Source organism: Ascidiella aspersa, chromosome 4 (genome assembly GCF_963924565.1).
Source record: "Ascidiella aspersa chromosome 4, kaAscAspe10.2, whole genome shotgun sequence".
NCBI classification, from domain to species: Eukaryota; Metazoa; Chordata; class Ascidiacea; order Phlebobranchia; family Ascidiidae; genus Ascidiella; species Ascidiella aspersa.
In genome coordinates, this window is record NC_139450.1 from 1,947,974 (window position 1) to 1,969,207 (window position 21,234).

General features: G+C 35.0%; 2 protein-coding genes across 2 annotated transcripts; both read right to left on the reverse strand.

Moving 5' to 3' along the window:
• Positions 1 to 2,993: 2,993 nt before the first annotated feature.
• On the reverse strand, positions 2,994 to 9,069 carry LOC146146599 (organic solute transporter subunit alpha-like). The gene is made up of 8 exons (XM_083386900.1): positions 8,941 to 9,069; positions 8,375 to 8,448; positions 7,557 to 7,715; positions 6,170 to 6,284; positions 5,040 to 5,157; positions 4,395 to 4,520; positions 3,586 to 3,715; positions 2,994 to 3,083 (listed from the first exon to the last, which is right to left on the reverse strand). Exons 1-8 carry the CDS (start codon positions 9,067 to 9,069, stop codon positions 3,005 to 3,007), a joined length of 930 nt encoding a protein of 309 aa, XP_083243026.1. The 3' UTR covers positions 2,994 to 3,004.
• A 4,177-nt stretch (positions 9,070 to 13,246) lies between these two features.
• On the reverse strand, positions 13,247 to 20,887 carry LOC146146600 (organic solute transporter subunit alpha-like). The gene is made up of 9 exons (XM_083386901.1): positions 20,776 to 20,887; positions 19,372 to 19,526; positions 18,428 to 18,501; positions 17,560 to 17,664; positions 16,379 to 16,493; positions 15,842 to 15,959; positions 14,796 to 14,921; positions 13,979 to 14,106; positions 13,247 to 13,411 (listed from the first exon to the last, which is right to left on the reverse strand). Exons 1-9 carry the CDS (start codon positions 20,885 to 20,887, stop codon positions 13,247 to 13,249), a joined length of 1,098 nt encoding a protein of 365 aa, XP_083243027.1.
• Between the last annotated feature and the right edge of the window lie 347 nt (positions 20,888 to 21,234).

The following is a 21,234-nucleotide window of genomic DNA, read 5'->3' on the forward strand; positions in this document are numbered from 1 at the left end:
AAGGTCTACGACAATTACAGCTTAAACTTCCGGCATACGTAAATTGAAAATATTTGCAGAAAATTCACTTTAAACGTTGGGGAAAAAAGCTCAAACTCGGGTGAGTATTAGATTATTCCTCTTTCGGGGTGGTGCTACCCTAGTGATGAACACACCGCCAGAAAGAGCCAGCCCTCTTCTGTGCAACGAATGCCTACAATAAACTCTTAACGTACCCTATATTATAAAATAATTGTTACTAGGTGGCAGCACAGAAACTCCGGTCGAGTCTTGGGCAGCCTTACTCTATTGCTTAAACGTAATTATGAGTGTCTAGTTCAGGGGTGTCCAATAAGCGGCACGCGTGCCAAATGTGGCACGCGACCTAATAAAAAATGGCACGCAAGTCCTCCCCAAAAAATACTAAGTTTGTTATACAGCCAATTGCCATTGTTTGTTCACAATACAAAACAATCGCGGCAATCACGACAACCAACAATTACTTTTGATATAGTAACATTATACTGTGTGGAGGCTAGCATTCACATAATATTATATAGTTTGGTGTGAAGAAACAAAAGTCAGCTCACCGAGATACACTTTGATGTAGTGCTGCGCATTTCTACTAGACATTTTTTTTTTCAAGTTTAAATAAATAAACGTTCTTATTTTTGGTAAAAAAGCTTTTATGATTAAAGAAAATTGTTTTTTTTAAAATTGGATATCCGTAAATTCCCGTTAAAATTGGATTTTATAAAAATTGTCAAAATACAGCCTTGCCAAATTTGCAAACTAATCGAAAAACTTTTTTGCTTCTAATTGCTCCAAAATCCAGATTAAACCAGATTAAACCAGTTTGAAGCGGTTCTAACTGGTTTTGCTGAAAAATCCGGTAAATTCCCGTTAAAATTGGATTTTACGAAAATCGTCAAAAACACCAACACTATAGCCTTGCCAAATTCTCAAATTTATCACAAAAATCTTTTTTGGTTTTAATTGCTCAAAAATCCCGAATAAACCAGATTAAACCCGTTTGAAGCGGTTCTAACTGTTTTTTGTTGAAAAATCCGGTAAATTCCCGTTAAAATTGGATTTTATGAAAATCTACAAAAATTGAAAAAACACCAAGGCTATTGCCTTGCCAAATTTTCAAATCGATCGAAAAACTTTTTTGCTTCTAATTGCTCCAAAATCCCGATTAAACCAGATAAAACTAGTTTCAAGCGGTTCTAACTGTTTTTTGTTGAAAAATCCGGGAAATTCCCGTTAAAATTGGATTTTGTGAAAATCTTCAAAAATTGAAAAAACATACAGCCTTGTCAAATTTGCAAACTGATCGAAAAACTTTTTTGCTTCTAATTGCTCCAAAATCACGAATAAACCAGTTTAAGGCGGTTCTAACTGTGTTTTGTTGAAATATCCGGTAAATTCCCGTTAAAATTCGATTTAATGAAAATCTTCAAAAATTGAAAAAACACCAAGGCTATTGCCTTGCCAAATTTTCAAATCGATCGAAAAACTTTTTTGCTTCTAATTGCTCCAAAATCACGAATAAACCAGTTTAAGGCGGTTCTAACTGTGTTTTGTTGAAATATCCGGTAAATTCCCGTTAAAATTCGATTTAATGAAAATCTTCAAAAATTGAAAAAACACCAAGGCTATTGCCTTGCCAAATTTTCAAATCGATCGAAAAACTTTTTTGCTTCTAATTGCTCCAAAATCCCGATTAAACCAGATAAAACTAGTTTCAAGCGGTTCTAACTGATTTTTGTTGAAAAATCCGGTAAATTCCCGTTAAAATTGGATTTTATGAAAATTTTCAAAAATTGAAAAAACACCAAGGCTATAGAGCCTTGCCAAATTCTCAAATTGATCGAAAAACTTTTTTGCTTCTAATTGCTTCAAAATCCCGATTAAACCAGATTTAACCAGTTTAAAGCGGTTCAAACTGTTTTTTGTTGAAAAATCCGGTAAATTCCCGTTAAAATTGGATTTTATGAAAATCGTCAAAAACACCAAGGCCTTGCCAAAATTTTTAGTTGATCGAAAAACTTTTTTGCTTCTAATTGCTCCAAAATCCAGATTAAACCAGTTTGAGGCGGTTCTATAGGTTTCCAACTGTTTTTTTTTTTTTTCAGTTGAAAAAAAAATCGGAAACAAGCTTAATAATAATATAAGGTAAATCATGTTTAAAAAATATCTTCATGAAACGGGCTAAGTTACCCATCATTCTTTGCCTTTGATAAGCCTAGTGTGTTTCAATCTATTTAAATATCCTTCGTTAACTATAGATATTAATAGGCCTACTTACTTTTTTTTAATTTTAGCTGATCTTTCACCCGAAATCGTCTAAACTTATGGCAGAAGATAGAAAAAATAGGAAATAACCTATCTTGGATGGGAATCGATAAAAACACCAAGGCTACTCTGATATCCGTTAAGACTAACTTAAGATTTATAACCTTGGTTGAGTTTTCAATTTTTGGAGAGTTTGTTTTATTTCCTTTTTGAGTCGATATGGGTGACGAATGTAGTTTTGGTTTTAAACTATCTTAAAAAAATGAATATCATGACACACGACAACTGACTTAAAATGGAGTAGTACGAAACCTATTTTGGGGTTCAAAACTTCCTCAGTAGTTTCGCGAGGTTTATTTAAAAAATAATAACGACACGACACAGAAAGGAACAAACACAGCGGGCGTAACAAGGACATCGCTATCGGAACAATACTGCATATTGAACATTCCTAATTAGTAATAAACAGGGTGGCTGCACAACCAGAAATTCGTAATCCTAAGTTTGTCTGAATACTTTACAATCATAAAACAAATTGTGGACAATTTTGGTAGAAATGGTAAAACGAAACAAAAAAGCGTCTTTGACTGGGACTTGACTTGGTACTTTTTTGAAAAGACTTAACTTAGATTTAATTAATTTCACAAATGACGTGACTGGGACTTAGGTCATTTCAAAATGATTTTTTTAGAACACTGTTAAATGATGTTTACGGCGTAGATTTGTTCTAGATTCTTTGCTCCGTCTTTTGTGTCTTTGACATGGATTTTAAAATCGTCGTTTTCGCGACTTTCAATGAAATTGATCTGTAGAAAGATAAAAACTATGCAGTATTACTATTTTATTCGCTGAATAAAACCATTTTAGAAATTTTGGTGTAGTATATCCTGGTCTATTGTGGAATTTGTCAAATAAAATTAAAATTCAAGCCCATACCGAAGTATATAGGTATAGCATTTTGGACGCTTCGAATATCTCTTATCAGATGATGAAAATGAATAAAGATATATTGGAAACGTCTAGAATGGTACCCCAGTATGGGCTTTGATATTTTATTACGTTTTTATTACGTTTTTATGTTCAAAAAATAAAATCGTATAAGCAGACGCATTTTTTCACATATACGTTACGAATATATGCTTCAAAAGTAGCTTAAGGATAAAAACGTTATAGATGTAAACATTGTAGTTGTAAATACATTAAAAAGCACAAACAACATGTTGTAAGGTGATAAGAAAAAAAGAAAAGGGCCTTTATTAAGCTGTTTTAACTTCAAAAAATCAAAATTGAATATTCACTTGAACTTACATAAGAGTTGCGGAGTTGTCACCTATTTGTGACATAATCACGTGACAACCTTCATCTGACCTTCGAAAGGCAAACCACGCCAAGATTGAAATGAGGAATAACTCGCAAACGAACAGGTAGGAATGAAGCACTGCAAAACATATTAAACATACGTGAGATAAATACTATTTTAAATCAAATACCTTTCAAATCAAGACGCAAAAATAGAAAGCTAAAATTACAAAAAATTAGTTAAAAAAATATAAATTGGCTTCAGTTTATGAAGTAAATAAAAAAATATTAAAAACAATTTCACCTTAACGCAAACCACTGCTACATAAAAGACATCAATATTTTTTTTAATAAAGTTGTTTAAATTAAAAAAAACGATTACTGTTCGTTTATAGTTTAATAAGAAAAACGATAAACCTCTCAGAGTGTGTAAGCAATCATTCATTTTGTTCATATATTTAATTTCGGGTCAGGCCGCAGCTTATTTTCAACAAAAAGTGTTTTAATAAGTTACATTTTGTCTAAGGCAACTTAACATAGCTCTTTTGCCGGCTTGTCAAAACAAAAATTTTTACAGGTCGTTAAAAAAAATATTGTGTAATTGAGATCTCATTGTCGACCCGAAATTTTTGTTATAATGCCCCCCTGTCAATAATAATTGCCATCACTGGTATAAGGTAAAAAAAATTGCAGCTCATTATACTGGCAGTTTATATGGAATTATAAGGGTTGCAGCAAAGTATATCAATGTGATTTAAAATAAAGGTCTACCTTAAAAGCGATTTATACCACTAATTTCAACAGCCTATCACACTTACAAAAAGCCTGGTTGTAATCTGGGTAGGGAAATCCACAAGGAAGTTGCCCGTTTCTTTGCAATATGTTGAGAACAACATTTTGTATCGTGTTGAAAGCCACCAACAGCTGAATGCATATCGACTTCACTGCGGACACAAAATGGAGTGTAAGTAAAACGGGTGTAAATTGAAACCAACTGCTGTAATAATGTTACCTTGGCTTCACATACAAAATGGAGTGTAAATTAAACTAACTTCTAGATTATTGTTATCTTACTACGGACATAAAATGGAGTGTAAATTAAACCAACCGCATGAATAATGTTATTTTTACTAACATTATTAAATGGAGTGTAAATTAAAGCCTAGTGTTTTATTAATGTTACTTTTACAACGGATACAAAATGAAGTGCAAATTGAAACAAACTGTTGTACTAATTTTTACCCTTACTTAGGATACAAAATGGAGTGCAAATTGAAACCAACTCCTGGACTAATGTTACCTATGTTACGGATGCAAAATAAGTGTAAATTTAATCAAATCTCAAAATAATGTTGACCTAATATGTTGAGTAAATTACACCAATAGCTAAACTAATGCTAACTCTACTGCGAATACAAGATGTAGGTCGTGGATGGGAATGAAACTTTATACTTCATACTCACGTCTGATGCCGTACTCTTGCAATGCTTCCCCCGACGCTCTGTTGATAATGGTGAAGCTGTACAGAGCTACAAAGTTGGACAGGGACCCGAAGTAACCAAGCACGTCATGTGCGATCCCCTGTAATACATAAGGTCAGTGTTGTAAACAAGTCATTTCAAAATGACTTAAGTCCCAGTCAAGTTATTTGTAAAATAACTTAAGTCCAAGTCAAGTCTTTTCGAATAAATAACAAGTCAAGTACCAGTCCAAGTCATCAGTTGCGTAAGTCAAGTCCCAGTCAAGTCATAATTAGAGCAAGTCAACTGTGCAGCCATTGTCATAAAAATAAAACGTTAAACTATTAGAATTTTTAAACTCGCATGATTATGAACAATAACTGAACTAAAAACTAACGAAAACGGAACATATAGCAAGCAATTTGTTTTTTGTGCAAAAATTTGGACAAATAGTTCAATTTTATTAAAAAATACTTAAAGAAAGTCTTTATTTCAACCCAAGTCATTTGCCCGAAAGACTTAAGTCAAGTCAAGTCATTTTGCCCAAAAGACTTAAGTCAAGTCAAGTCATTTAAAAACAGTGACTTAAGTGCACTTAAGTCAAGTCATTGACTTAAGTCATTACAACACTGCATAAGGTTGCATTAATTTTAAACCTAATTCAACGTGACTTGAAAACCTTTGCGTTTGATGTTAAAACGATTGAGCTTAAAATATAAAATATTTTTTTTAATTGAAATTTAATTTGGCGGAAAAAAAATAAATATCTTTATTTGATAATGCACAACTAACGAAAGCTCTGATTATTTTGTTTAACGTATTTTAAAAATAACTTTGTTGCATAATTTAAAAACAGCTGTTGATACAACCACTTTTTTTTTATTATATGGGCCGAAAATTTATTTAATTGTAACTATATAGTTTATAATAGCTTGATTTACAGCGGAATATAAGTAAAGAAGCGTTAAATAAATATTGGCAACTTATAAGCGGGTTCTTTTATTATATTTTATTTTATTAAAGATTCCCGTTCGTACAAAAATAGGCTGAAGTTTCTAACGATACTAACAACTTTTAAAGCGATAAAAAGCCTAATACTGGTTTAGAAGAGTTTTTCCTATATTATAGATTACAGCTTGCGATGACGGCGAAATTCCCTCTGCTATCAGCAGAGTTTGAACGAAGTAGACCAAAGGGTAGACCACTATCACTTGGTATACCAATGCCTGTAGTTTGTTGATGCGGGATCTGCAACCAATAAAGCATATGAGAAAAAATCTGTCAAGTACAATGATAATTCTACTGTTCAGAATGAACGCTTTCAGTGCACCATGTTTTCACAAAATTCCAAGGGGTATATTGCAGGGCAGGGGTTCTTCTTTTTTTCACCGCGGACCCCTAAATTGTTTTTTTGCTTCGCGTGGACCACGGTAAGCAAGAAATTTAATAAAATGACTTCATAAATTGACGTCACAATACAAATAGACTGTAGAAATCCGCAGTTTTAGGTCCACAAAATGTGAAAAGGAGAATAGAAATAGAGACATTCAGTGCAAAAACGTTTTAGTTTCAATTAAACTCTTTCCTTAGAAAATTTGATTACTTCATAAATATACACCAATATTTCAATTTAGCCTTCATGGACCCCCTAAAACTAGTTCACGGACCCCTAAGGTGGACCATGGACCCCAGTTTAAAAATCCCTGTTGTAGGGTGTTTAAGTGCTTTCGTACTTCGGCTGTGACGTCTATGTTTGTGGGACAGATTTATTGTTTGTCGCATTTTGTGTCGAAGTAATGTTAATCTTAGTCAATAGTGTTACATGTTAATTAGCGAATAATAATAATTTTTTTTCTTATGGTAATTTCTCTGCCGTGAGCGGTTTGGGATTTATGCTAACTCCGCTGATCTATAGTTTAAAACTGGTCGTTCGTTTATCAATTAATACAATTCTAGCCACCTTTATATATTGTGGTTGACTCGCAAGTTTAGTCACACAACCTAAGATTGGAGTCTTTAGGTAATTTAGGTAATCTAAATTAGATTTTTTGTTTGATTTTTTACAGTTTTGACTTGTACAACAATTTGTATCTGTTCCTTTCATATATAAAAAAAACTACAATTTAAGCGTTAGTTTCATGCTAAACAAGATGTAACGAAAACAAATCAAAGCCCCAAGAAATCGTTTCTCACACTATCATGGGCAAACGTTTATATTCTTGTAGTTATATGAAGTTCTAGTCGATATGCTGTTGCTGCCAGGCAAAGTACACTAAAAAGAGTAGCAATACATATTCTAGAACATTAACATCAAACAACAAAAAACAATAATAGCCGGACGAAAGGTTTCTCACATTGTCATGGGCAAACGTATGAATTATATTCTTGTAGGTATATGAAGGTCTAGTGAATATATTATTGCTACCAGACAAAGTATTCTAAAAAGAATAGCAATACATATTCTAGAACATTAACATAAAACAACGAAAACAAATCGAATCCCCAAGAAGGGTTTCTCACACTGTCATCGGTTGCCCGTAGCAACAGCACACAAAACAGCAAGGGAAGGGATTTGCTGGAACAACTTCCACTCCTCTCAACGCTTCCTCCATCTGTTCCTTGCCCCCAAAGTAGAACAAAACATACTGGAAGAACTTCTTGAGGCAAATGGCGAAGTAACTGAAACAGAAAGAAGTTGTTAGACTTTGGGAAAAGTTTTTTTTGGTTCTTGGTTTTACGGCATCGTCAGAAATTGGCCAACTACCGCTGTATGGGATTATGACGTCATATTGAGAAGTAATTCATTAAGGTTCGTTACCCGGAATATAAAAAATGTAGAAATACATTACTGCAGAGTTTTTTTTTAATCAATTGTACGCCCACAACATGTTTTTTAAGTAATGCTATCAATAAATTACCCGACAAAAGTCAGCATTATCAATTAAACCTTTGCATGTACCTAAACTTACTTAAAAAAAATAAAATACAAGAAGTTCAAAATATTTAAAAAAAAAACATTCATATCAGATTTTGCACAAAATCGTACAAAGTTCTTTAAAGACCTACAACAAATTTTTTGATGAAAATTTCATAAAAATCCTAAAAATTTAGTCCAAAAATCTAAAACTAGTTTATTTTATTTTTACTTTTAAACATAAACAGAATATGTCGACATACCGTATTTTTTATTTATATTGTAATAACACTAAACTTGTTACAGCGAATCTCATGTAACTGAATTGACTTTTCATAAAGAAATGTCACGAAATTACAAGTTAAGGGAAGAATGACACGTCACACAATTACAAGCTAGGGGCAGAATGACGTCATATACTTACAAGCTGAGAGCAAATGACGTCACGGAAGCAGCGGAAGGCACAAAGAGGCCGATGACGCAGAGAAGACCTATTACCTTGGAAATAAATTAAATAAGACTTAATAATGATAGAATAAAAAGATTTCGACTTTTAACCAAAGAAACATTTAAAGTCTAGTATAGTAGTACTGCGCACTAAAGAACGATTTCTATTTTCCAGACCAAAAATATTACTAGGCATTCAACCCTAGGGGTATTTTTTTTAAATACGAAAGTAGGTAATCTTGCGCACAACGTTTGAGAAACACTGATCTAGACGTTATATTTGTTTGTCTGATTGCCGTAACAACTTTAAACTTTCAAGCTAGAATCGAAAGCAATAGGATTCATTATAAATTTTTGTAAAAGTTCGGATTAAATCGCGACAGAAGGGCTTACTAATTGAGATCCAAACTAAAGAGTACAAAGAAAATAATTGTTTAGAGGGATGATTAATAAAAAACACACCGGCGGCCAACCAATCTCAAAATCGAGACTTTACTAGGTTTACGAAAAACGATCATAACTAAGGTCTTACAATTGCCTTACTGGAAAAACGCTGAGAATCCACACGTTATAGATCTTCAGTCTCCAATGCATTGACTGTCGCGAAAAGAAGAGAATTTCTTCGATGAAAATGATCGTCATCAGCGTTAGAATAACAGGTGGAACGCACATGGTCGCTATCGTCGACGCTCCTGACTCTAAACATTGTAAATCGACAAGATATATTAAATTGACACCATACATATTTATTTATTTAAAAATGCAAACAAGATCACCAATCGAACTTTTTTACCTCTAAATCTGCAAACAAACGATTTTGGAAATCACTTTTTCAAATCGAAGAGGCCTTTTTCAAAACATGGTAATAAATATTTTATCCTTCACATGCGTTTTTTTTTCATTTGTTTTGCTCACCTGCTTCTGGCTGGACCACATAATAGTTATGGAACCCCTCAACCTTTATAATTCTTTGTCTGGAGATAAAATCACTAGAGTATGGCTCGTATTAACTTTTACATTTCATGGCGTCTAATAAAATCAGCATAAATTTCCACGGATGGTAGTTTAAAATATTTAGTTTAGTTATATAATCTATCGACAAATTTGACTTTTGAAAAAAACTAAATATAAAACCATTTTCAGTTTAAAATCACGCTATAGGTTCCGGTAAATTAGTCAAATAATGGATTTTTTTTATTTGTCGAAGATAAAAAATACCCTAAATACAACCCAGTTTTTACAATATTATACAGTTTTAAGCAACTAAAACTTTAACAGAATGTTATTACGGCAATTGAAATAACTGAAAACAGCGCAATGAACAATAATTAAAGATAAGAAGTGAGGTTTAGAAAATTCTAGTTAACTTACCTGAAGATGATACAAGCGCGTATCAAAACGTTTTAGTTAAGATCATGTAGATTTACTCCACATTTTTGGCTTTAAAATTCATTATTAATCTATAATAAAAATATTATTAAAAAAAACATGTTCATTACTTGATATTCTGTACAGCAAGTCTGGTGAGCTTGGACTGGGATAGGAATCACATCCCCAAGAAAAATCACCGGGTTCAGTGGACGAAGTCGCATTCCATTGCAACGTCGCTTCCGTCATAATAATCCCGAAAGCAGTGGTAGAAATTAGATGAGACTTGATGCCAAGGTTAATATTGAAGGTGACAGTCAACTACTACTACCAGTAGCAAGGATTCAAAGTTGAGGAAAAGTGCTGCAATTCTATAGTCTGACACCAGATAAGCTTAAGACTGTTAGGTATCTTTGCTGGTACGAATTTACTTATTTTGGCCAATTTTTAAAAACACAACGGTCAAAAAAAATTTACACCTGTCAGGAATAACATAAATGAAAAAAAAATTGTAAATTAACATATTTCGTGACGGTCGCCAGCAAAACAGTGGTAATTTGTGAGTGCTAAATAAAAAACGTACATGTATTTTTTGGAGGGGTATGTTTAATTACTCAGTGCAGTTTCACATAAAAACGGCAAAAATATACAAATATAAAAAGCATGTTTACCATTTTTGGTATGTGCTTTTTCCAAACAATAATATACACCATTTTCATTCTACATAAATCAATTTTTTATACTGCACAGAGGGAAGCATATTCGCCACCCAAAAAGTTATTGAATTACGCAGTGAATAATTTTGACTTCATTTGTTCGTCGTGTTATGCTATGTATGAGCATTTCAATAAACTGATCACTAACTTTAACCTAATAGTTTAAGGGTAAAAATATTCTGTAATCAACAACCTGTATTTAATGTATTTTGGTAAAACACGCTTACGCAGAAACGATTTACAAATGATTATTTTTTTAATTTTGACTCACCTTTAAAACGCATAGTTTTTAAATGGTTTAGATTAGAATATGTCATTTTTATTTAAAAAGACAAAAATATACATATTTTAAAGTTGCAGTATAATGTATTATCTTGCAATCTCACATAAAACGTCTAACAAAATTCTAGCACAATCTTTATCTACCACCTCAGCTATAACTTGCACTTTGGCCGAATGATGAAAAACAACTCCGCCACGCTCTTTTATACCCGAGCTATCTGCTGTTAAAACTGCTGCAAAAAGTTATAAGGCTATGAATAGAGTTTTACAGGAACTTCATAACATGACTGGTGAGCAAATAATAGAACAATACTCGCCGAATCCCTATAACCCCTGGTAGGTAACTTCGACGTTTCTTATATTTACAGAGAGTACCAAGTCACGTCTTACGCACATTTCACATTGTGCCGTCACAAAAACGTTTCTGGAAACAATTGATCGTTCTAATGACAAGGACAAATAGAAGGCCTTATAATGGAGTCGGACATGTTTTCGCGCCGTTTCCCCGTTTTCTTTGATGTGCAATGACCAGGGGACTTAAGTCGGTGATAGAACAGAAAGGTTAACCCTCGCTCGGACAATTTGTTCACCACTTTCGTGCAAACAACTGGACTGTTATGTTGACATCATTGCTTGCCTTAAAAAACGAACTTTTACTGTTGGTTACTTGTAAATAAAGCACATAGTTTAACGTAACGTTATGACGTAGCTTTGTGATGTCATCTACAAAAATATGTTGTTACAACTCGCTTTAGCCAGTTGTTAACACATTTCACACTATAATTGTTGCGTTGAATCTTTAATCGTGTCTGAAATTATTGTAATTCATTGGTTCAGATCAGCATCGATACCACCCAAGTATCGGACAAGTGTCGATACTACCACTTGACATTGGGTATCGGCTCCGATCCGATATTTATCGAACATCTTCCTCACTGCAAAATTACATTCTCTTTTCCCGTTTAATTTCTATCTTTCTGCGTGGAAATCGGTGTTTTGATTAATAAAAACGATAGCGTAGAAAATGCAAATTCCTTAACTTTTTATTTAATTGTATCGACTTCAAACTACAAGTGGAATGAAAACAAAAAAACATAGATTTAAACAATCCACAAGTAAAGACTTCGTAAATATACGGTATATGAGGCTTGAGGCTTACAAGAACACAAACGTTTAATAACACGTGAAATTACAAAATTGCAACTTCACTGCTTAAAACCGAAAATTTACAAAAACTGCGTCATTAGAGACGACCTTATGACGTAACAAACAAAATACCCTCACACTGAACAACAAAATATCCTTACAACTTGCGCCGAGAGTTACAGCAATTGTGAGGAACGCGAAAGACAAAGGAGAAAATGCAAAGCGTCGACAAGTAGCTCTTAATTAGTCGAAAGCGTCTGCGTTAATTAAGCAATCAGTGAGTCCTTGATGACTTGTGAGGTCTGAGTATTGCTTTTGGCAACTCAAATGTATATCACATTAAAAGTATAATAGCCAGACTATAATAAAATATTTCATCAAAACCTATTAATGTTAATTGTAAAATTGTTTTTCCGGCAAATGTTTTTTATTTAATGTACCGACGTTTCGATAACATATGCAGGAAATTTTCATCAGGGCAAATTAAAAAAATATTTACCGAACTTTACAATTAATCAGTGCTTTAACATTCGTTAAAACGACCTGAAAACCTGTTAAACGAAATATAACAAGAGAATACAAAAATAGTTTGTACACTTAATAGTATTTTAACTGTGACAAAATTTTGCAATATTTTGTGCCATGTTACAACAAACAATTAGCTTTTTTTAGTTCAGTTTTATTTTGTTTATACATATGAACCCAGAATCGAACTTATTTTACAAAAACTAAACATTGGTTGGAATTCCGCGGCTATATTTTGCCGTGTAAAGAAGATACGGTGACTCAGAAACGAGCCTGTTGGCAAAGAGTTTCGGGAACAAAAACGAGATGAAGTTACACAACATAAATGTGACAAAAGAAAATCGCAAAAACAAATCTAACACAGAGATTAAAAGGGTGCAGTAGGGTAACGACAAAAGGGGAAGTGACAGGTTGTACAATAGCTGACAAACCACTCGACCAGTCTTATTAAAATGTGAAGTAATGGCAAATAGAGTGGTTTCCAATCTGGAGGTCGGCGTGTACTGTTTGTTACACCGAAAAAATTAGCGTTAGGCTACTCTTCTTTTCAACAATGGGCGAAACATAGCACTATGGCCAAGTTGTCTTGGCTAATATAAAAAGAGACGGTGGCCATTCGGCTACTGAAGACCCATTTTGAGACACTTAATAAAATGAAGTAAAAAACAATACTGTTCGCTTTTGATGCAATTTTTTGGCGTTTATAACCCATTGCTTGTTTTCGAAAAAAACAACAATTAAAAAAGTCGTTTTCAATGAGAAAACTATAAAGGCAGGGATGCTGTAGAAATCCCTCAGCTATAGCGCGAAGCTCAAACGATTCCATTCTCGTTTTGAAAGGACTGGTTGCTCCAACCTTCTTCTCTCTTCTCATTCTCACTCTGCTCTCCATCCATTGTTACGCTGCTCCTCCTGCTGCTCATTTTCTCCTCTTTCTCTTTATATTGACCCGAAGTAAAGTCGGTGAAAGTTGAAACCTGGATGAAAACAGATTTGTCGGCTCGAACATTGAAAGTATATTAATCGAACATTGAAAGTTATTTTACACAGCTGGTTCGTATTATCCTATTTACTCAATGTGCAAACCAGAACGAAAAAATGACTGGTCTTTACTAAAATGGCAGAGCAGTTGTTTAAATGCGTTGTGATAATGCTAAACCGAAATTTATTATCACAATAAAGGATGTCCGATAATATAGGATTAAAGGCAATACTTGATGTCGTTTGGTAGTATCGGTACTCGTCCGATACTAAGGTATCGATCTGATAACAAATTTATATCGACATTTGAGCCAAGATTTTCTATTCAACACAGCGATTTTTACCATGAGAGGGAAATTTCTGAGAAAAAAGTAAATTTCAATTCAAAGCAACTTGAGTTTTTACTGACAATTAAAAAGTGTAAAATATTAGATTAAATGCTAAAGTTCATAACATTTGGTTCGGTTTGTAGGCGTAGTCTTACATCAGAAATTTTGTTATAGCAATTTTGTTTGTCAATCTAGGTAGATTTTAGCTTCATCACCCTAAGAATGCTGACTCACGTTTGTAAGCTTGACGTCATCGCTTTCGGCGAGGATCACGTGGCAATTGACCTCTGACCTTCTGTAACACCACCAGGCGCCGATAGAGAGCAGAAAAAGTTCAATTTGCAGAATCCAGGAATGAAGGACTGTTGGCAAAGCTATGTTTTAGCACTAGCTTTCTAAAAAGCATTAGAGAGGCCCGAGTGAATTCAAATGTAATAATAAAAATAATAATAAAACAATCCTCTCTGAGATGCGAACTATATCGATCTTCTAATAACCCACAAAGTTAGTAATCGCACCCTGCAGTCTAATGACTTCAGTCAATGACATGACTTGATTTAAGTGCACTTAAGTCAATGGCATGACTTGATTTAAGTGCACTTAAGTCAATGGTTTTAAATGACTTGAATTAAGCCTTTTGGACAAGTGGCTTGGGTTCAAATTTTCATTAGGCATTTTTTTTATATAAATTGGGTAATTATCCTAGTTTTTCCACCCAAACCAATCTACTTCCTATATGTAAATTTTTTCTATATGCGTTTTTGTTAATTTTAGGGGAGACATTGCTGATAAATCGGACAAGTTAACAATTTGAATAGTTTAACGCTTTATTGCATGACAAGGACTTGACTTGGAGTTGGCTTTCTCAAAATATGGCTTGACTGGGACTTGACTTGTAGTTTATTTAGAAAGACGTTACTTGGACTTGCGTTATTTTACAAATACTTAACTGGGACTTAAGTTATTTTTAGAAATGACTTGTCTGGGACTTATAGTCATTTAAAAATGACTTGTTTACAACACTGCCACCCTGTATCCTTTCCAAACTCACCAAATGCCCTCTGCGGGTCAGGATAGGGAAAACCACACGGAACTTGGTCGTATCTTTGCAGCACGCCAAGCGTGAACCCCTGTATAGTATTGCAAGCCACCACCAGCTGAATGCACAGGTATTTCCCTGCAAGAAGCATACAAAACAATGGTAAAGACTGGCAACATATGTTAAGTTATTATCATCAAAGGCAACTGTAATGTCGACGTTCTGCATAAACGGTTGTAGTTGGTAAAACTGAAAATGGTATTAAATGTTGGCCTGATTAAGAACCAAAACATTTATTAGTCTACAACAGTGTTTTTCAACTTGTGAAATGGTACGCACTTGTGCGGATGAAAAAAACTTGCGGATGACAAACGTCGTGCGGATAAATGTGCGGATGAAACTGGTGCATGTTCTTATTTTTTATTATGTGTAATACAGTAATCAAAAACGCCGGATGTGTCCACTTATGCGTTACAGGTACAGTAATATTGTTTCGTCGTGGTTTATTTCAGCTCAAGACATCTATTTTATATCGGTTAAGGCTTAGACACACGATTTTGATACACAAACCCTTTCATTGAAAATAAACTAAAGGTTGCAAACTATCTGCGCTCGTTTCGTGCGGATGAAAAATTTCCAAAATAAAAAAGTGCGGATGGAAATTTTAAGGGTTGAAAAGCACTGCTCTACAAGACTAACGTTTTTCATTAATTGTGATAAATAGAATTAAAACGTATTTTATTTGTATCAACGTTTTACACTCACTTCGTTGAGTAAAAAATCGTATCACAGAATGTTGTGTAAATGTTTTTTCGGTAATTCACACTTATATTTTTCTTGTTTTACATAAATTATATCTCACTCAAAACAAGCGTTGTAGTAATGTTTCAATAAAACCAGTTTGGTAATAACTTAGGTCAATGACTTGACCTGAAGTCACGGTTTTAAAATGACTTGACTTGACTTAAGTATTTTGGACAAAATGACTTGACTTGACCTAAGCCAGACTATATATTTCTACCATATTAAAAATAAACTTAAATCTTTTCCACACTTACATCTGATAGCGAACTGCTGAAGGGCCTCACGTGACGCTTTTGACATTATGACGTAACCATACAACGCTGTAAAGTTGGCTGCAGTGCCGATGTAGCCCAGCAGATTGAGGATCAAGACCTGTGAACCAAACAAAAACAGAGCACATTGATATGTTTTATATTTTAGAACTAGTTTATAGAAGACAAAATAAACTGTATTTCTTTGAAAAAAATTATCTGTTTTTGAATGGAGGTTTCAGTAAGACGTAATAAGAATATCAAAGCCCATACAGAAGTAGGTATCATTTTGAACGTTTCGAATAACTATTTTCAACTTCTGTTAATAGTATCTTCTTTAATTAGCTTACTACCAAAATCGTTTGAAAAACAAAAGTAATGCTTTCATACAGCAATTCGATTTAAATTACATTCGTAAAATTGCGGGTGTAAAACTTGTTCTCTGCAACCTTGGGTTTGGCAAATTTTACTAAATATAGACTTCACATCGAAGTAGCAAAAAAAGGTCCTACCGAAAAAGACAAGGAAAAAAGGCCTTACCCCCTGGGCTGTCCTGTTATAACCTTCGGCCACAAGAAGTGTTTGCAAGAAGTAGATCGTTGGGTGGATAAATATGACCTGGTAGGTCAATGCATGTAGGATGTTGAGACGCCGCCTGCAAAATAAAATTTTGTCGTTGTTTTTCATTAAAGAACGAACAAGTCAGTGTAAATAAAACCAACAGTGTTGGACTCGATGTTTTATTATTTTGGGTAAACTAAATGCATATGAAGGCTGTATGCCTATCTGTACTCCTTTTAGTCTATTTGGGGGTTATTATTTCTTATTTTTTTAGGGGGGTAGCATTTTTATATTATTCTTATTGACAACCGATTTATGCTTTTTTTTTTTTTTTTTTTAAACATTTTCGGCCCGATTTTGCCCGCGAGCCGTAGTTTATTGACCCTTAGTTTAGTTATAAAACAAGAAGAACCAGGCGTCTAATGGCTTTCCAAGGGAAGCGCAATTTTCTTGTCATTGTCACAGTACATCGAAACACATCGCAGACTTATCGTATCTGTCGATCAATTATGCAAGCAAAAGCAGGCTAAAAAAACCACTAGCCTGCAGTGAGGTTCGAACCCACGACCTCCGGTCATACCGGCAGGCTCAGAGGAGAGCAAGTCGAGAAACGACCATAGCACTATTGCCTGCTGCATCCTTTTCGTAAAACTATCCTGTGGTGAGGTTCGAACTCACGACCTCGGCCATTCCAGGACCGTCGCTCTACCAACTTAGCTACGCAGGCTCAGAGGGGTGCAAGTCGAGAAACAACCATAGCACCGTTGTCTGCTGCCTTCTTTTTCGTAAAACTAGCCTGTGGTGAGGTTCGAACTAACGATCTTAGTCATACTGGGACCGTCGCTCTTACCAACTGAGCTAAACAGGCTAAAAAAGGGCAATTCAAGAAACAATTAGAGCACCATTACCTGCTGCACCGTGTTCGTAAGGCTAGCTAGAGATGAGGTTCGAACTCATGGCCTCGGCCATACCGAGAACGTCGCTCTGCCAACTGAGCAACACAGGCTCAGAGGGTAGTCGGTAAACAACGATACGCCAATGCTTGCTACATTCTGTTCGTATAAGTAACTCCACAATGAAACTCTTTGTCCTTATGTACTCACGCGTTTATGGTTTGATTTCTGCAGCAGCAGAATACGAAACAGCAGGGGAATACCCACGGGGGGAATACCCCGTAACCCTCCAGGGTGGCCACCATCTTGCTTTTGCTTCCGTAAAGGTCGATGACCTGTTGCGAGAATTTCTTCAGCACGAGCGCGAAAAAACTAAAATGTGCAGGTAAAATTAAATCGATATTATGAACTCGAAAGAAAAAGCTGCATTTGCTGCATAATTCCGCTGTTTGATAAAATGAAACTTATACGTGAAAACTAAAAAACAATAAAGAATTGAATTAATATCGAAATTAACTTTACAATTCTATTTTTCGATAAGTTTGTGGTACTTTAATTTAATGCTTTGGAAAAACATGACATAATTCGTGACAAAAACAAGATATTCGATAGCTTTCAGACTAAAAAAATGCCCGAAGTTAAAGTTTATAAAGACGGTAAAAAACAGAATTAACGTGGCAAATACACAAAAGTTATTCTTTCACGTATACTGTATTTCTACCAGGGATAGTATCAATCAAAACCAGGCTCTCTTGAAATTGTAATCGTTAACCAATTGTTAACGTTGGTGAACAATTACAAGTTCTCCTGTCATTATTCGCAGTTATCCTACAGCCAAACTAATAACAATTTTACCGTATTAAGTACTATCAGCGTTGTTTTTAGTCAGACATATACAGGGTGGGCCAAAGTAAGCTTAGCACAGCGTTGGCTTGGAAGAAGAGGTAGCATTGAATGGCCACCACGCTCACCTGACCTGACACCAATGGATTTCTTTTAGGGGGTGTTGTAAAGAACAAGGTGTATGAGAAGAACCCCAAAACGATAAATTTACTTTTAGACCCAAACCCTACTTTTTATAACTGTAAGCCTACCTTTCCCACTATATATATATACGTATATTGCTAGTACTTACAAGCTGGAAGTAAATGAGACGACACCAGATCCCCTTGGAACAAAAAGTCCAATCACGTTCATCAACCCAAGGAACTGAAAAATCAGGTTAAGGTATTAGCAGACGGCGTTATGCGTTAAATGTATGTTACGTGTTCACTAACACATTAAACACCTAAATTGATTAATTGCCGTAAGCCACATCTCAAAGTTCTTATTTTTATTAGGAATTTTTACTAATTGCTAAATGTACAAACACTGTATTAAATAAGGAACTACAGAATTTCAAATCTACATTTAATCTATTACCGTTGTTAAGTTAAAATATTTTCACAGTTAAGAATCAAACTATTTATGTTTGACAATTGTAATCTTTAATTTTAGACAAGAATCCAGCCACCCAGCCTTTCGGTGAAGGCAGTTAACTACCTGTAACTATAGACTTTCAGTGCAGGAAAAGTAAGATTTAAAATAGCAATTTATATAAGCTTATATAGGTATACAGCAATTTATGTAAAATTTTGTAAACCCATTTTTAAATGCCGCAACGGTTCACTATTGTTAGGAGTAAATTAAAAACGCTTAAAGATTTGTGATAACAAAGTTTAACTTAAATTTAATTTGAATTTTTTTTTTCTAAAATAAAACAACCACTCGGTTATATTTAGCTCATAGGATGCGCCCCAGATTGAGAAACAGGGTCCCAGCGAAAGAGACTTTAATCAAAGTAACGTCGTAACGCACTGGTCACGGAATGACGTCACAGAGAACTGGTCACGTGATGCCTTACCGGGACACGAGTACCGAGTCCGACGTGCGCATGCGAAAGACCAAATTTTGAAACTATATAGTAAGACCGCAAACTGCAAATTGTAAATTTGGAATAGCATATATAGTTGAATCCTTTCAGAACTCGGGAGTCGGACTCGGGGTATTTTAACAAGGTATGTTTATGCGATTCCTTACCGGGTAGCAGCTGAGAACCCATGCGTAGTAGATCTTCCTTCGCCAGTGCATCGGCTGTTTGGCGATGAAGATCATTTCGTCGAGAAAAAGGAGGGACATTATCCCGAACAAGATCGGGGGTACGCACATCGTCACAACGGTTGATGTGTCCGCATCTGAGCGAGAAAAAAGTGTCGTTAGGTTAAGGTAGAAATGCATGGCGTAGGCCAGGAATACCTAGCCCGCGACGGGACTTTGAGCGGCCCGCAGGCAGTTTCCGGTTCTACATGATAATGTGGCCCCCCTCCACAGTCTGCCAAAATCCCCCACCACTTGCTTACTACGTCAATTTATAGTGACTGTTGGTTATTCCTTAGTTCTTTGCTTTCTTAGGTTTAATATACCTTAAAAGAACTTTTGCAAAATGTACAATTCTGTGCGCCGTCAGTAAGCGTATACTTATCATTACATAGCGACCCCATTTCTTATTTAAGCGTATGCGATTTCGAAGTTGTTATTAGGAAACAAAATGGTTGTTTGGCGACGGAATTTGTTTTAGCCACAGCTTGTTGTCAACTGCACAAAAGAGGCCTCATCAGTTTCCAAATTTGGTACTGCGAATGCGCATGTCGGACTCGGGTAGTTTTATGTGGTCTGACTCGAGTCCCGAGTCCGACTCCAGCAAAACAAACCGACCCCGTCGAGTCCTGAGGTCGACTCTGCAGCCCTAAAAAACATGACATTTTGTTTTCGTGTTCGAACTACGATAAAAAATGTATTTTTGCGCCACAACTTTACGTTTTTGAGTCGACCTTATGCCCATTGTTTATACCAGGGATGACTAACCTTTTAGCAGAATGGGCCGCATTGCCACTTTAAAAATATCGATCGGCTGCAAAACCTATTAAATTAAAACGTCATATATTACGTCATATCGTGACGTCATAAAACAACTTAATTTATTAACATCGGCGTTTCGAGAGTGAACTCGTGTGCAAATATGCAGGTAAGTTTTGGCTTTATCCCGCGAAAAATGTTCACATGCTGTATCATGTTGTGGTACGGCACCTTTGGCCTGATATATTTATTTTAAGTGCTCAAAAAAAAATAATGGGTGCACAAAGTGTTCGATGGTATCGAAATGCGACATTAGACTCGATTATAGTCTCAGAAAAAATATAAGAGTAGGCCTTCATTAAATACTGCGCGCTCCACACGTTTTGATGATAGTCGGAACAATTATTTTTAATAACGACTACTGAAAGTGAGACTACGTGCTGGGCCGCACGTGAACATCAGCGGGCCGCACCGCGGGTTGGACATCCCTGATTTCGACAAACCATGCGCAAAAGGCTGCGCAGATCCAGCACTAAGAACGTGGTGGGTATAATCCCTAACAAACTTAATATTTGCCAAGCTTCTTACTTGCAAGTCGTTGCAAAAGCTCGGGGCCCGAGGGGCTTACCCGACCCTCACACGTCCAGGGGTTCCCAGCCCCATTTGGGAGGGTGGTTGTGGAAATATTTCCGTCTGTCATATTATTCCTTGCTTGTTCGTTTCTTGGGTTGCTACAAATGCAACAGTTTATATATTCACGAGGTTTATATGTTATCTACAAGCCTGCAAACATTTGTTTTCAATTTTTCTAGTTATTATTTCAACTGTGCGTTTTACGTTCTGAGAAAAAAAGTTATATAAAAATCAGATTTTTCAGCAAAACTTAGCCAATCACAGGCGAAATCCAAATACAGTATATATTTTTTAACAAATAAAATTAGATTTTATTAAATTATCAGAAAAGAAAGCATTTATAAAGTAACATTTTGTTGTCGCTTTCTCCAAACAAAAAACTTATCACAAACAACAGTCAAAAAAAAAAAACTA